Source organism: Heptranchias perlo, chromosome 6 (genome assembly GCF_035084215.1).
Source record: "Heptranchias perlo isolate sHepPer1 chromosome 6, sHepPer1.hap1, whole genome shotgun sequence".
Classification (NCBI taxonomy): domain Eukaryota; kingdom Metazoa; phylum Chordata; class Chondrichthyes; order Hexanchiformes; family Hexanchidae; genus Heptranchias; species Heptranchias perlo.
The window spans coordinates 45889455-45907243 of record NC_090330.1 but is presented as its reverse complement, the minus strand read 5'-3'; the positions used below and the strand labels follow the sequence as shown (position 1 = coordinate 45907243).

The following is a 17789-nucleotide window of genomic DNA, read 5'->3' as shown; positions in this document are numbered from 1 at the left end:
TGGCACTAAATAAGCCGTAAAGGCAGCTGCTGTGTGAAGTGAAAAGAATTAGCACTGGTGCAGTAGTGGGAGTTTTGCTGAGGTTAATGTTAAAGCATATGGTTGGGGCAGAGTGCAGAAGCTTTACTTTGCATCAGTTATGCCACATCTCACCTGGTATGAGTGCTCTGGGTGTTCAAAGTGGTAAATTCAGTTTCCCAGACATTTCTCACATCAATAACACAAGTGTGTTAAAATTGTATCCATGTTATTTATATCAATTAGTGTTAATTGTATTCAGGTGGTGCGTAACAATTGGGAACTCTCCTGTATCCATTTATATGAGAGCTAATCTACGGTGTGATGTGGATCTCTGTAAATAAAGGCTTGGAAGCAACTGAAGACCAGGCTCTAGTATTCTATCCTTCACCACCTGGCTATTTAGTTTATTACAAGTGTGTCAGTTAGTAGCAGTCTTGCCTTTGAGTTAAAATGTTGTTGGTTCAAACCCCATACCGAGAGTTTTTCATATTGTAAACCTAAAGTCCAGTACAGTACTGAGGGGAGTACTGCTTGTTGGAGGTTTGTATTGATTCCAGTAATTCAAATGAATATTAAAGACCCTATGGCACAGTTTAAAGAGGAGGAAGTTGTCCCAAGGGTCTGGCCAATATTTTTCTGTGAATTCATTGTATTCAAATTCATTCATTTCATTGGTGTTCGTGGGATCTAGTTGGGCACAAAATGGCTGCTTTATTTGCATACATAACAATCGTATGTGAAGCATTGAGAGACATTGTGACATGCTATATAAATGCAAATCTTTCCTTCACAAAATTCACATTTTTCTCATGTACGTAGATCTAGAAATGTGCAGGCATGTTTTTCCTGGCTTCAGTCTCCTGCTTTTATGACTGTTGACATATACATGATCTATGTCACTATCTATAACTACGTGATGTGAAATAAAAACGGTGGCAGGTATGGAATAATGAGTTTACAAATCTAAACAAGCATTGTTTCAAAACTATTAATCTTCTATTCTCTGCAATTTATTCTTTTTTGTAAAGAAAATCTTAAATTTATTTGTCAGCTCACTACTGATTGCTTCAGAGTCATTACCTGCCAATTTATATTTCCCCACACTTCCCACTCAGTGACATAGTACAATGGAGCACCAGTACTCCTTTTAAGACACAAACTGTCTTCACTGGAAATCCTTTACTGTATTTGATGAAACAGGTAGATTTTGTTACAGTGGTTTGCACTGGTCCATTTCTTGTTTACTTGTGAAAAACAAAAATATTTTAACCTGTTTTTTTTTGCAGTCTTCTTTAATGTCACAGCCATCTATTGATCTCCTTTCGCAGCAGTTGTTGCCCCAACCTCCAATAATCAGTCAGTCAGCATCGATGACGCAGGTTAGAAAAGAAATACATTTTCTTTAATTGTGTGAATATATTTTCTTCCATTTCCCTAAACCTTGTTTATAACTTTCAGCCGAATTGATACACAGGACAAACAAGAAGTAACCAAGCATGTACAATTTAGTTTTTGAATATTTCTTACTTGTTTTCTTGCTTGATTTTAAAGTTATTTGTCCCATTCCTCCCCTTGATCATGTTATGTTCCCTATCTGAGAGAGCATGTCGGTTATGTGCTCGCTTATCTCTTCCAAAGCCATTATTTGGCCTCTTATCAATGTCCAAACACCATGTGGTGACTCGCTCTTAGATTTTCTTCTCTCCCTCCTGTGTGGAAATACCTAACCTGTACATGATCCTCTCACTGACAGCATGGATAGGATCATAAACTTCCTATTTTGAAAAGTCCTTGCACTCAGTGATAGGGTACAATGGAGCACCAGTACTCCTTTAATTTTCTATTTCCATTTTCTTCTTAAAGGGTCTGTATCATCTGGAGTTGCACACTTGCAGACCCAAAAATTTAAAAATACCTAGATATGATCTGCTCCTTTTGAGATTGTACCTCTGTGTTATCTTTAAACAACTCTCTAGTGGTAGAAAATGGTGGTTATGTATAAATATTTCTGAACCAAAGTTTCTCACTCACATAGATGACTGTCCCATAGCTATATTTAGATTTAGAATTACATTTGTACTCGTGACTGTCCACAACAAATGTATCAAATTTAATGTTGAGCATTTTTTGAAAATACATATATTGTTGTACAAACCAGTTCTCAGCACAGTTTGACGTGATTCAGTCTCTCAAGGACCAGCTTGAGCAACGTACTCGCATCCTCCAAAGAAACATCACATGGCAGCAAGAAGAACTACAAAAAATCCAACAACAACTATCTATGGTGGATGACTCAAATTTACAGGTGAGAATGCACAATAAATGCTTAAAACGTACAGCCAAATGAATAATGGGTGGAATGGATCAGTGTTTAATTTTATGTTCCAAAATGTATTATTGCCCGTGCAGTAAATTAAGTTAAAATGGAGATGGGTGCATTAATTTTGTCAAAGATTGGACCACTACTTATGTTGCACAAATAACAGTTTAAATGGCTAATTGTTTTTATTTCCTTTTGGTTACAACGGTTTAATTTATTTTTTGAAGGGGTGATAGTGCCTTAGTTATTTATCATAAAAGTAAGGAATGACCAGGATAGGAAATCGTTTTTTTCCATCTTTTATATGTAGCATATGCATCAAGCCCTCTCTGGTTGCATCTATCGCAGATTGAATGCAAGGTTACCTCCTTCTATACTGTCCTCTAAGTACAAATTTCGATAAGAACTCACTATATCAGCAGTAGATTTTTGTCTTTAAGGCCTGGGCATTAAGCATGCTTGGGGGGAATCACCCTCACATAACAGAGCCCACCTTACAGTAATGGAAGGACAATCGGGTGTGCTCAGTTATGGCGGTATGATCCTCCCCCAACCAATTTTGCTCTCAGCACTTCACCCAGATGATGATTAATGCCCATCCCACGTGTTAAAGACTAAATTCTACTCCATGATGTTACCTTATTAATGGTATTTGTAAGAATCTTGGTCTTAAATTAGTATTGATGCAGGAAAAGATGTGGGAGATCATATCTTATGATTACTGTTGTTCCCCAGTTCATAAGCTATTGTACCTGGTGTAAATATTATTATTATTTATATTATATTTTGTATCTGAAGAAGGTAGTGTTCAATGTTTGAGCTGGATTTTTAATCCACCTTTCCTACAGAAAATCTGCACAATGAAACCTCAGTGCGATCCTGCTTCAAGATCCAATTTTGTCCACATCCCGGAAAAGAAACTAAAATAATATTAATAACTATTTGACCAATACATTAGAACAGAATAGCTTCCCTATGAGAGGTGGGTAAGGACCTTCTCAGGTGCCTCACTATTCTGTTTCTGTTGAAAATAAGGAAGACAGGAAATCAACTGCATAAGAGCACCAAATGAAATGTTAGAAAAGTGTATCACTGGATTTCTGAGAGTTGGACCTTGAAACTTCTTGCTCCAGGAACACCAGTTTATTGCTGGGACTTCAGATAAACTGGTGTTGTTGTGTTTCTGGGGATAAAGGTCAGATACTGTAAAATTTAGTGTGTTGATCAAAGCAATGTAAAAGTCACACTCAGGATGTTTATGCTGGGTTGCCAGAAAAACACCTGTCACACCTCAGATTTTGCAGATTATAAAACTCTGTATGAAGATGCAAACTGTGCATCAGAATATGTGGTGCTTTGGTCATGGGAACAAAACTGGCAAGTCATTAACCTTTCAGATAAGATAAACTGTAACTAAACAAGTCATGGGGGTGGGGAAAATTAGACAGTAAGATTGAAACACACCAATAGACCACTCAAAACATTTATATTTTTTGGAATGCTGACTACGAGGAAGACCCTCTTTTGATCCATAAGTTTTAGCCCTGGTTCAGTAGTAGCACTCTTGCCCCTGAGCTAGAAGGTTGTGGGTTCAAGTCCCACTACTGGATTTGAGCATATAATCTAGGCTGACACTTCAGTGGAGTACTTAAGAATGCTGCATTGTCAGATGTGCCCTCTTCCAGATAAAGTGAGACCCTATCTGTCATCTCAGGTGGGTATAAATGATTTCATGGCACTATTCAAAGAAGAGCGGGAAGGTATCCTGGCCAACATTATCCTTCAACCAAATTAATTGGTCATTCATATAATTGCTGTTTGTGAGACCTTGCTGTGTATAAAATTGGCTGCTGCATTTGCCTACAAAACAATAGTGACTACATTTCAAAAATACTTCATTGGCTGTAAAGTGTTTTGTGATGTTCTGAGGACTTGAAAGGTGCTATGTAAATGCAAGTTCTTTCTTCTTGCATATTCTCAGCTAGTCTCATGAGTAACATGATGTTCTAGACCACCGAACATACTAGGGGGGTGGAAACTACAATTTCATCCCTCGCTATTGATAGCATCTGATTCAGGTGTGCATTTGACCAGTTTCTAAGAGAACCAAAGGTATCTGCTTTCACTCCTATGTTGTGTATAAATAAATATGATCTCTGTTTCCAACTCCCGTAATCTTTTATATTCAGTGATACAACAGAAAGAACGAACTTGCATTTATATAGCGCATTTCACATCTTCGGGTCGTCCCAAAGACTGCACAGCAAGAGAATTATTTTTTAAGTGTTTTCACTGTTATACTGGCAAACGCAGCAGTCAATTTGCACACACAGCATTGAGATAAATGAGCATTTGATCTGGGTTTATTTGGTGTTGAGGAATAAATGTCGGCCAGGATACTGGGAAAACGCACCTTCAAACAGTGCCATGGGACTTTTTACATCCATCTGAATAGATAGGCAGGCCCTTGGTTCAACAACTCATCCAAAAGACAACATTGCCAACAGTGTAGCATTCCTTTAGTACTATATTGAAGTGTAGGTCTAGACTATGATCTCAAGTCTTGTAGTGGGGCTTTAACCCATAACTTTCTGACTGAGGCTACCAATGAACCAAGCTGATATTGTAGTAGGAAAAGACCCCAAGGGAAGCCACAGGCCTGTGTTGTTTATAAATACCTATTGTGTAATATTGGCAAAGATTTTGGTGGGTGTTTAGAACTGGGGCTAGTCCTGCTGAAATCTGACATCATCACATTCCAAAACTAATTTCCATTAGTTTTGCCCAGATTTTAACCAGGAGTAGGAATCGGGCAGACGGGGTGGCAAGACAAGTGCCAAATCCTTCGGCGTCATGAAGTCTGGGCGATTTTAACATGCCGATGGTCAGCTGCCCACCTAAAACTGTTGGGAGGCGGCAGTTGGGCGGCGGGCGGGAGCAGAATTTCAGGTGACAGGAGGCCGCCAGCAAGAAGACAAGTCGTTGGGAGGGGGTTTCAGGAGCGTTCCACTGAAGAGAAGGGGGGATCCTGTGGCAGGGGAGACCTAGGCCCGATATTAGGAGGGAGGCGGGTTGGCAGCGGGGGGTCGAGTGGGCGCGTGGGTAACGCGCCCAGTGAAATCGGGATGCTCTGCACGCGATCGCAGCCTAATTGAAGATACTTACCTTGGCCTCCGGGTTTCCCGTTCTAGACCTGCGCAGCGCACCCGCATCACAGGCTGTCAGCAGGAGGAGCCCTATTTAAAGGGGCAGTCCTCCAATGCTCCTCCTGCAGCAAAGAACCATTTTTGGAGCATGGAGCAGGCCAGAGGCAAGGCTGCTCCAAGGTTCTCTGACTCCTCACTCCAGGTGCTGCTCGATGGGGTGAGGAGGAGAAGGGAATTTTTTTTTTCATCTGATGGGAGGAGGTGGCCTCCCTCTGCCACCAAGAAGGCCTGGCTCAATGTGGCCGAGGAGGTCAGCAGCAGCAGCAGCAATGTGTGCCGAACCTGGGTCCAGTGCAGGAAGTGCTTTAATGACCTAACCAGGTCAGCCAAAGTGAGTATACTTACGCATTCTCCCACACTCCGTCTTCCCCATCACCTCCACCACCACACAACTCCTTCTGCACTGCCAGCACAATGCTCTCGCATCACTCCTCACATCCACTCAACCATCATCCTCACCTTGCCTGCACTTACTTACCACCCAAGTTCCCAGTCAAACACTACCACGCAACCCAATCCTCATACAATCTCATGGCTGTTTCTCAAACGCACCCTCCCATGCATCTCCCTCACGCTCACCCCCACCCACACCAATGCATGCAGCGGGTCACTATGCAACCATCACTCAATCACGCCTCTCCACAATCGCGCAGAGGATGGAGGAGTCCAACTCCTGCATGAGTGGAATGGTGGCACAGGTACAGGAGGGTATCTCCAAGATACTGTCACAGGGACGTGAAGGCATCTCTGAGATAGTGTCGCGGGTAGGTGCGGGAATGTCTGCGATGGAGGAAAGGCTAGCCTCCATCGAGCTTCAAGCACGGCTCAACAATGAGTCCATTCAGGCCCTGACAATGGCCGTTCGGATTCAGGGTGAGCAACATTCTGCCGCCTTAAACAGGCTGACAGATACATTACAACTGGCCTTACAAGGCTTCACACAGGTCCTCGAAACTGTCGTCCAGCAGGGTGGAAGGAGTGATGTGGGCCTGGGCCAGGAGAGGGATGATGGTGAAAGGGGACATGGAAGTGGGGATGCCACTCAAAGCGCTTCCACGTCTCGCCCGTTGCCCCCCTCTCAACCAGTACCTGCAATGCTGCCTCCCCTCCAGGTGGCCGAGTCTGCCCCTGCACAGTCAGGGCATGGACAAGAGCAACCTGCCACTACCTCTGCTGAAGCCACAGGGGTAGCACCATGTAGGGGTTCCCGTAAACGTAAGGCTACGGTTTTGTGAGCACAAAGGGGATGCATAAGGGTGTATGACAGAATGTCATGTTTTTGATTTACTTTTGTTTGTTTTACAAAGCACATTAAAATTTGTTATCACTGCTACTGCCACGTCTTAGCAAATCTTGTCTGGTTTGTGCAATAATTCCTTTTCCTGAGGATCACCATGAAGACCCACACCTGATGCCACCCATTGTGTCACTGCAGAGTGGGTACAGGTGTATTTGCAGGGCTCTTTTGTGCAGACGACTTAGAGAGGCCGGCGATGTACCCGGTGGCACCCTGGAAGGATCCGTAGGAGAAGTTGTTGAGGGCACTGGTGACTTTGACAGCGACAGGTAAGAAGATGGTGCTCGGGCCAGCCGGGAGCAGCTCGGCATGAAGGAGGCTACAGATGTCCACGGCTATATGTCGAGTGACTCTGAGCCTCCGTGTGCACTGCTCCTCAGAGAGGTCCAGGAAGCTGAGCCTCGGTCTGTAGACCCTGTGGCGAGGGTAGTGCCCTCTGCGACGCATCTCTCTCTGCGGTTGCCCTCCCTCCTGCTGTGCAGGTGGATGTGTCACAGCACTGTTGTGGAGCTCCACGTGTCAGAGGTGGACGGCATGGCCGGCGAGGCTGGTGATGCTGTTCGTCCTCCAAGGAGGTCATGACTGCAGCTATGGCGGCCCCCATCAGGAAGATGTACGTTTGAAGGGGTCCGCAAGGTAGGTACATGTGTCTGCACGCCGGGGTTGAGGTTGAAAGTTGGTGAATTTTAGTGTTAGGAGGAGGGTGATGGAGGCCAAACTTTGTCCAAAGTGACAGAGTGGCCTCCTGCAATGAGTGAGGGTCTCCCCACCCCCCTCCCCCCCACCTGTCAAATGGACCTTTGCAGCTCCCACAGACTGGTGGCTGCAACATGCCTGTTTCAACTTGGAGTGTTTCCCCCAGCACGGGAAACACGCTCAGTTGACCTGAAAATCCTACCCCTCCTAAAATATCCTCCCAAGTAGGTCTGCAAACGACCTGAACTATCAAAATAATTGCCTTAAGTGGGATCCCACCGGCTTTAATTGCTGGTGGGAATCCCGCATGCGGGGGCTGCGCACGCATCTAAGCGCGTCATTGGGGAATCCGGAAGTGGGCGGGTTGGAGCTGGAATCCAGACCCGCCCCAGGATTCCTGAATTTTCGGAGCCCCCCCCGCCATGAACGCACCCGCTCGGCCATCCTAAAATCAACCCCCGAAACTTTCCTTGTGGCTCTCCTGCCGCTCCTTGCCCCACAAGGAAAGTAAATAAACGTATCTGTCTGGGTTTCTTCCGGCCCCAGATCCACTTCCTGCTATCTTTACTTCACGGAAAAGCCACAACGGCTTCCCCGCTCAGGCCATAGTTAAAATGGCACTAGAGGCCTGATGACTTCATCGGACCCTGATCTGCATATTTAAAGATGGACCCCGCCGACTTCAGGCGGGTGTCCTTGCGCTTGATTAGAAGATCAGATTAAAATTGAAGATAGCAGGATTGGGGCACGGCATCAGCAGATAAATCAGCTGGCTGATTTTAACTGCCTGCCCGCCCAGTTTCCGCAGAGCAGGTAGGGTGAAAATCACCTCTTTCGCTCGTCCTTTTATTTAGGTAGCTGAGAGCTTACCTGGGAATTTAGATGTTCTCCAATCCAACAGAAATAATCAATCAAAATAATACTTGTTCAGGACCAGTGTGTAGTATAAATTACTGGCCCAGATTTAAGTCACCAGTCTGTAGTTGCAAGTAAACCACTAATTTTCCTGTGGTTATCAGAACCAGCGATTTTATTTTATTTACCTGTTGCTTATTGTTTTTACTTTGATTTTAAACTTCCCTTTATTTTTCCTCCTTTTTTCAATGGGAAAAAATAATTCTGTTTGGTTGTAATTCATGTAATATATGGTGCTTTTCACTGGGCGGCACTGTGATGAACGTCTATTGAATTTAGTTACGTTATTGTAGTTCCAGATTCCAATCATTAGGTGGTGGTGTGCAGAAACACAACGGAAGGTTTCATTTTTACTGAGGGGGAAAATTTCTCTGTGCACTATGTATTATGAAATTGTAAACTTGTTTAAAAAGAACAGGTTTATGATTCTGTTACCCATGGTGCACAGAGCAAATGTTCCACCTAAGAGGCTAGAATCTGACCATACAAAAATATAATGAAAATTACTATCCCATCTGACTTGTAAGGGCAAAAATCAAAGCATACTAGGTCCTGTGCTTTTGACAAGCATAATTGTTGATCCCTGTAGTGTTGTAGCAACCCAATTACTATTAAATTAGTTTAGTCATTTGCCCTAATGGGTGTGCAACAGGTCACTTTCGAGTTGAAGTTATGGTGCCATAGCTTATTTGAACTTTAATGGGTATTCTGCATCTGATAATCTGTATTTCTTTTAACAGTCAATATATTTAGCACTGCCTGTTCCTATATTAAAAAGAAAAAAAGACTTGCATTTATATAGCACCTTTAACAACCTCTGGATGTCCCAAAGCGCTTTACAGCCAATGAAGTACTTTTGAAATGTAATCACTGCTGTAATGTAGGAGACGTGGCAGCCAATTTGCGCACAGCAAGCTTCCACAAACAGCAATGTGATAATGACCAGATAATTTGTTCTTAGTAAAGTTGGTTAAGGGATAAATATTGGCCAGGACTTAGGGGAGTACTCCCCTGCTGTTCTTCGAAATAGTGCCATGGGGTCTTTTACGTCCACCTGAGAGGGCAGACAGAGGTTTAACGTCTCATCCGAAAGATGGCACCTCGGACAGCGCAGCACTCCTTCAGTACTGCACTGGAGTGTCAGCCTGTATTATGTGCTCAAGTCTTTGGAAAGCTTGTGATTTTAAAATAAAATTGTTGGACTATAACCTGGTGTTGTAAGATTCCTTACACAAGTCTTTGGAGTAGGACTTGAACCCACAACCTTCTGACTCAGAGGGGAGAGTGCTTTCACTGAGCCAAGGCTGAAGAGCAATAAAGGGCACAAACTTCCTTTGTAACAAAGTTTGTTCCTCTTCCCATTCTAGTTTTTCCTTCTGCCATTATAGCTCTGATGTGGAGTAAAATGCTCTTTTATGACATTTCAGCCTGTGGGCAGTGATACTTTGTCTCTGAGGCACTGAGAATGTTGTGACCTCTGAATTCTCCCAGTGCTCCAGATTTTTTTTCAAATTCGTTCTCAGGATATAGACAACGCTGGCAAGGATGCATTTTTTTGCTCATCCCTGGTTTCCCTCAGAAGGTGGTGATGGCTCTTTTCCTTGAACTACTTCCGTTCTGGTGCTGATGCTGCTCCCACAATGGCTGCAGTTGTTGGTGCAGATATTAGAGTGATACAGTTCTACAGCCACTTTATTGTCAGCAAAGTGAATTGTTTCAGTTTGATATTATACTGCAGCACTTCTAAAGCAGTTTTCAAAAAACAGTCATTCTGTGAGATGAAAATAAAATTGTAACATATGAGCACATTTGTAGTTTGATGTAATGCCACAGACATCAGGCAAAGTCCATATTTCAAAGTAAAATGCTTCAAATATAAAAAAATTATAAGATTGTATTAAACATGGAATACATTTTAGTAATCAAAGTTTGACTCAGGAATAAAAATACTATCAGATAGCTGTTTAAGAAATGTTCTACAATCCTATGCTCTCAGTGGGGAGATGCACAAAAAGAGTCAGAGAACTGTGACTACAATGTTGTAGCCTGTCTCTGACCCACTCTCCCTGCAAGGAAGCTTCCACAAAGAGTGCAGGGTCACAGAATCACCCCTGTAGTGTATTCTGTCCCTCAAAAACTCACCAGCTGTTAATATTCAAACAGAAGTCCAAAACTAGGAGTCATGAATATAAGATAGTTACTAATAAATCCAATAAAGAATTCAGGAGAAACTTCTTTACCCAGAGAGTGGTCAGAATGTGGAACTTGCTACCACATGTAGTAGTTGAGGCGAATAGCATAGATGCCTTTAAGAGGAAACTAGATAAATACGTGAGGGAGAAAGGAATAGAAGGATATGCAGATAGGGTTAGATGAAGGAGGCTCGTGTCGAGCATAAACACCAGCACAGACCAGTTGGGCCAAATGGCATGTTTCTGTGCTGTAAATACTAATAAATTTTATGTGAGAATGTAATTGAAGATCTGAATGTCACTGACATGGTTGAAAATCTTTTTTTCTAAACTTACTTTTCTCTCTCTCAGTTATTCCTACAGCAACCAGTGTCAATCAGCTTCAGTCCATTACAGCATCAAGAGCCACAACAGCCGAAGCAGCAGCAAATGGGTCTTATTGTGCAAGACCAGGCTCTTCCCAATAAACAGATACAGGTACCAATAGGATCAACATAAGCTGGTGTCTATACAGCAGATTCAAAGGGAACCAAGTATACTCTCAAACCAGCTAAATTGCTAGGTTTCTGACGTAAAAACAAAAAATGCTGGAAATACATTGTAGGTCCATCGTCATCTATAAAGAGAAAAGACAGGTTAACGTTTCAGGTATAGACTCTTCATTAGGAATGGGAACTGGGAGATAAGTGATAAGATAGGGCTGAACAAAACAAAGGTTGAAGATTTCTTTTCTGCTCCAATTGCAACAAAACTGTAAACCCCAAATGCATTTATGATTTTGCTACACATAGAGCACAGAAGGAATTTTCCATTCAAGGAAGAAGAGGAAAACAAGAGGTAAAAGGATATGCATGCAAGTAAATGCTGTTAGATGAGATGGCTACACGTATTGTAAGATCCCTAGTTTGTGCCCTCTTTAACCAGAGTGCATTATGAAGGATTAGTTGTACAGCTTTTAATTTTAGAGTATGCTCGTGACCAGGGTATCCAAGGAAGAAAAGGGAGAGTAGCCAGTGTGTTACCTTGCCTGCCCTGGTCAGGTCATTGAACTTTTGTGATACTGGTTTGTAGTTCTGGAGATGAGAGAGTTGGCACTCAGTGCTGTTGCTACCAATCTTCACATGACAAGGGAAACATTTTTTTGAGCCTTCCTGTCATGCAGACCGAGCAACCATCAACTCGACAAGAGTTTAAAGGTCTATCTCACTGAAATCGTGAACTCTTCTTTTGCATCTCCTTGCATTGTCCTTATTCCTTTTTTGACAGTCTGTGCCTGATCCTTCAATGGAAGACATTCTTGAAAAGTAGGATAAAATGACAGGAGCCATCCAATGCAGCTATATTACAGTGAACTTTTCTACTTGCATGTTTGGCCCTCAGCATGTTGCTGCAACTTGCAGCCAAACCCGTCTTTTTAAGGCCGCAATCTAATATTCAAGCGTTCATTGAACATTACTACCATTTTACACAGGACATGCGCTGGAGATCCTCTGGTGGAACTCGCTACCACATAGAGTGGTTGAGGCGAATAGTATAAATGCATTTAAGGGGAAGCTAGATAAGTACATGAAGGAGAATGGAATAGGAGGATATGACGATAGGATGAGATGAAGTAAGGTGGGAGGAGGCTCTTGTGGAGCATAAACACCGGCATAGACCAGTTGGTCCGAATGGCCTGTTTCTGTGCTGTAAAAATTCTACGTGTAATTCTACGTAATGGATATGAAATGAGCTGACAGTGACGATCCGGATTCTTTCCCCTCAGTCTGGTTCAGTAATAACTGAAGTCGAATACATTTTAAAGTTCAACACATCTTTAATAGCAGGGTTCTTAGTCTGCAGCATTGATTTGGACTCCTGATAGAGTCCCTCTATGCTGGCAGAGCAAGAACAACAACATACAGAAATCCACACGTTTTTATACAAATCAATAGGGTTGGAACATACTTAACGAGGGTCAACACCAATCATAAGCCGGGCATAGGTTGCCATGCGAGGTTACATTATTTCCGGCCAATCATAAATCGTCCATGTGCTGATCATGCTGCTGTTAGACATCAAAGGGGATAACTTCCTCACTTTCCAACTTGGAATGTTCTTCCCTGTTCCTTCTGTTCCTTATCTCCCAACCTGGAATGTCTTTCAACTTTGGCTAAGCTCGTTACCTATATTGATCTGCCATAAACATGGAGACATTCAGACCAGTCCTTGACTCACATCAAAGACCTATCATTGATAAGACAATGCAGGCCTGCTGACTAAGCAAACATATGGCCCAGCAGGAGGGCCAGGCCACTTGTATCAATCTCAGTTACTAACTAATTAACCCTTTCTAACCATTTTGCATTCTGCTTCTTTGCCACGTAGGCATTTTAATATTTTACCGAAAACTGACCACGTAGGGATTCTCAACCCACAAACCTCTGGCAGATTCAGCTCTCAGAGCATTGGTGGGCACAATTCCAAACACATTGGTGGAAATCCAGCAAAACATACCACATGTAACTTCAGGACTTGCATCTCTTGGTCCCTAGTAACATTGGCACAATATCTGATATGTTTCACATTAAATGTAACATTTTATGGTGGTAAACAGAATATTTGGACTTTGATTTTCTTGCTGAATGAGACTATATGTGTTTTAAATTTTTTTTATAGGATGCTAAAATGATACACGGTGGACAGTTCGTACAGACTTCCCTGCCCAACCTATCCTCTGGTAGCCTGGCATTACATTTCAGCAGCCCTATGATGTTCTCTCAGGCCCCCACAATGACACTTCAGAGTGATGGCACCATTGGTCATTCAGGTCCTAACTCCAGTCATGATAGGCAACTAAGGTAATTGAACCTTTATTTCATAAATTACAATCAATGGATAAGTAGTTAAAAATATACTTGAAGAATAAACTTTTTAAACATATTCATTATGTGCATGAGTTATCTATCAGATAAGCATTCTTTTAAAAAGGGACTATCTGGGGATTGGGTGACAGTGATTTAGCACACTGCCCTTTTATCTCTGGAAGCAGAGCTTCAATCACTTCACCTCTCTGTCTCTGGTTTCAACCTGATTTCCAGTGGTCAAGGCTTACAGCACAAATCAGCCCAAAAATTAAGGAAAAGTTGCCAATCTCACTAAGAGAAGCCATAAGGATGGGTATGAAAATAGAAGACCTTTCACAGGTGCAATAGAAGTGCTCTTTTCTGTTTGAGTTAAGGAATGGTGTTGCGGAAGAGTAGAGGGAGTTTTACTCTGTATCTGATTGCACTATATCTCATCTGGCAGTGATTGATGTTGGCACACTGGGTGGCTAAAACAGAAAAGTGTACATTTTGCAGCACTATAAGTCTAACCTCAATTATCCCAAAATTATGGACCAGAAAATATGAATTGGGTTTTATTTTTAGGGACAGAGTAGCAGAGGGGCAGGAGCTCTACTCACCCTCCGACTCCATCATTTACCATACCTGGTGGGCTCACACCAGGATTTTCATTGCCAAGTGGGAGCCCACCAGTACAACGGAAAGAAATTCAGCAGTCCTGCATGAAGGATGCTGCTGCAGCCCCCAAAGAAGCGGAGAGGGACCTTAAAGTGGCAGAACAGACCTGAAGAAGGAAAGAGCTGCAGCCATTGTAGGTCATGGCAGAAAGGCCCTATCCATCCATCGGAAGAAATCAGGACCTTTACCGCCGCTACACTGTGCCTGCCGCCCTCCACTAGGCAGTCCGGGGTAGCAATGATAACAGAGGCAGACAGGAAGAGAATAGGAAGGGAGGCTTCATCCCACCGGCATTTACGTGGAGCGGTCAGGGAAGGCGCAGTCAGTAGCAGTCCTAGCATAGGTGGGTGTGGTGGGGGGGGGGGGGGGGGGCGGGTAGGGAAATTGAGGTTGGGATGGGTAGGTAGAGATAGAGCTCATACCCCATTTTCCTGCCCAATTTGAGGCAGGATCACAAAGGAAAATCCAACCCTATAAGTTATTTTTTTTTAATTTACATTTTAAAATGAAATGGTGTTTGGTAAACACAGAAAAATAATCATTTGTTAAAAATACTACAGCAGGATGATGTAATCCCTGCCAAATGTGCCACAAAACTGATATCCCACCAATCCTATGTGACAAAAATGACATGTAGTTGTTTCACCATTTTACCCCCTATTCTATTTGCACTTACATGAACCCTATTTAGTACAGTGAACTAAAAAAACCAGTTTTTCCATACCATGGTTCAACTAACATGGAATATATGAAGGATAAGTGAACTGGATGCTGGATTCAGAATCCCCTATTAGCAGATGACTCAGAATTTCTCACACATGTGGTTAGAGATCAGGCTCCACTGTAAATCAAACCTGTAACCACTGTCTGTTCAAGTGATTATGTTTATGCTTCACAATTTCATGCTTTAGTCTGACTGTCTCTTCACATTGGCAACTGATTGAAGGGTTAAATTTTTAACCTGTTTATTTAATTCCAAAATGTTTTATTCTGTGATCCTTGGTTCAGATTTAGCATACACATTTATCTGTTTTTAAGAGGAAAGTTTTATAGAGAATCACGATTAGGGAGAAACTACAAGAAAAATCCCATGAGTAGCTTATTGTCATTTGAATCCCAAGATAGGATTTTCTTTGTAATCTCTGCCACCTGTCCATTATCTTTATAAAACATGTAGCAGTTATTTTTAGCAATGTAAATTAAATCTGATTTGTTGCCACATGCTGCAGTATTATGGTATTGTTTTCAGTAGCAGTTGTCATATCAAAAGTCAGCAGGGCACTTGCTGTTGTTATGCAGACTGGTTATTAGTTCTGCTGATTTTTATCAGGAAAAACTGTAGTTGGCTGCTGTTAACAATGCTGGACTCAAATGTTTGAAAATGCTCACAGGGGAAAAGGTGCGTACATCATTTATTTCCGTGAACTACTCTTACCTGATGCCCCAAATTATCCTTCAGCTTGCAAGTATTGAATGAGTGCATGATAAAACCAGCATGTAGAATGAGCAATCTCTTTGTGTGGTTCTTTTGATTACTTACTATATTTTGCAAAAGGTTTGTGAGGGAATAATGAACATAAATCAGTAAAGAATTCAAATTTATTAGAGAATAATTTAAGATTATTATGTTCAACTCTGGATTGGGGCTTGAACCCATAACTTCTGACACAGAGGCAGAAGTGCTACAATTGAATCTAGCTTACACTTGCATAAGAGGGATTCCCATACAAACATCCATTATCCTAATTAACAGATTGGTAGCAAAGAAATTGAAATGCCAAAACCCATGCCACAAACTCTCTCCAGCCAGAGTTGGTCCCAGAAAAAACAGTTGAAAGATTTGAAAAGCTGACATTACAGTTGCAGATTAAATAAGTTTGTATTCAAAGACACAGCCCTGGATGCCTAAATTATGTGAATGAAATTATGAATCAGTCTATTTCGGGTGTAAAATCCAGGAAATAGCATCTGCATTCTACCGATGTTACCTCTGCTACACTCTGGGGAAGAGTGATCATAATATGATAGAATTTCATATTGAGTTTGAGAGTGATGTAGTTAAGTCCGAAACTAGTCTTAAGTCTTAAATTTAAACAAAGCCAATTACGTAGTTATGAGGGGCAAGTTGGCTAAAGTAGATTGGGAAATTAGATTAAAAGATATGACAGTAGATAAGCAATGGTGAACGTTTAAAGAAATAATTCATAAATCTCAATGAATGTACATTCCCTAGAGGAATAAAAACACCACGGGAAAAGTAATCCAACCTTGGCTAACTAGAGAAGTGAAGGATAGTATTAGATTAAAAGAAGAGGCTTACAATGCTGCCAAAAAGAGTAGTAAGCCTGAGGATTGGGAGGGTTTTAGAAATCAGCAAAGGATGACAAAGAAATTAATAAAGAGGGAGAAAATAGAATGAGAGTAAACTATCAAGAAATATAAAAACAGATTGTAAGAGCTTCTACAAGTATGTAAAAAGGAAGAAATTAGCGAAAGGAAATATGGGTCCCTTAAAGGCAGAGACACGAGAAATTATAATGGGGAATAAGGAAATGGCATAGACGTTAAACAGATATTTTATATCTGTCTTTAGAGTAGAAGACACAAAAAAATACCAGAAATAGTGGGGAACCAAGGGTCTAATGAGAGGGAGGAACTTAAAGTAATTAAGATTAGTAAATAAAAAATATTGGGGAAATTAATGGAACTAAATGTTGACAAATCCCCTGGACCTGATGGCCTACATCCTTGGGTTTTAAAAGACGTGGCTGCGGAGATAGTGGATGCATTGGTTTTGATCTTCCAGAATTCCCTAGATTCTAGAACGGTGGATGGGAAGGTAGCAAATGTAACCCCGTTATTCAAGAAAGGAAAGAGAGAGAAAACAAGGAACTGTAGACCAGTTAGCCTGGCATCAGTATTAGGGAAAATGCTATTATTAAGGATGTCGTAACAGGGCACTTAGAAAATCATAATATGCTTAGGCAGAGACAATATGGTCTTACGAAAGGGAAATCGTGTTTGACAAATCTATTAACGTTTTTTGAGGGTGTAACTAGCAGGGTAGATAAAGGAGAATCAGTGGATGTAGTATATTTGGATTTTCAAAAGACATTCGATAAGGTGCCACACAAGAGGTTGTTATACAAGATTAAGGCTCATGGGGTTCGGGGTAAATATATTTGCATGGATTGAGGATTGGTTAACGAACAGAAAACAGAGAGTAGGAATAAACGGGTCATTTTCGGGTTGGTGGGTTATAACTAGTGGGGTGCTGCAAGGATCAGTGCTTGGGCCTTAGCTATTTATAATATATATCAATGACTTAGACGAGGGGACCGAGTGTAATGTATCGGAGTTTGCTGACGATACAAAGCTAGGTGGGAAAGTAAACTGTGAGGAGGCTGCAAAGGGACATAGACAGGTGCGCGAAAAGGTGGCAGATGGAGTATAATGTGGGGAAGTGTGAAATTATCCACTTTGGTAGGAAGAATAGAAAAGCAGAATATTTTTTAAAAGGTGAGAGACTAAGAAACATTGGTAGTCAGAGGGATTCATAGAAAGTTAGCATGCAGGTGCAGCAAGCAATTAGGAAGGCAAATGGTGTGTTAGCCTTTAATGCAAGGGGTTTGGAATATA

General features: G+C 41.9%; 1 protein-coding gene across 1 annotated transcript in view; it reads left to right on the top strand.

The window, feature by feature from the left end:
* Window positions 1–17789, top strand: part of LOC137322520 (neuronal PAS domain-containing protein 2-like) — a 112748-nt gene that overhangs the window by 85878 nt on the left and 9081 nt on the right. The window contains exons 15-18 of the mRNA XM_067985447.1: window positions 1308–1400; window positions 2180–2326; window positions 10999–11124; window positions 13306–13487. Of these exons, the coding sequence (XP_067841548.1) occupies window positions 1308–1400; window positions 2180–2326; window positions 10999–11124; window positions 13306–13487 (548 nt within the window). The remainder of the gene's footprint in view (window positions 1–1307; window positions 1401–2179; window positions 2327–10998; window positions 11125–13305; window positions 13488–17789) is intronic.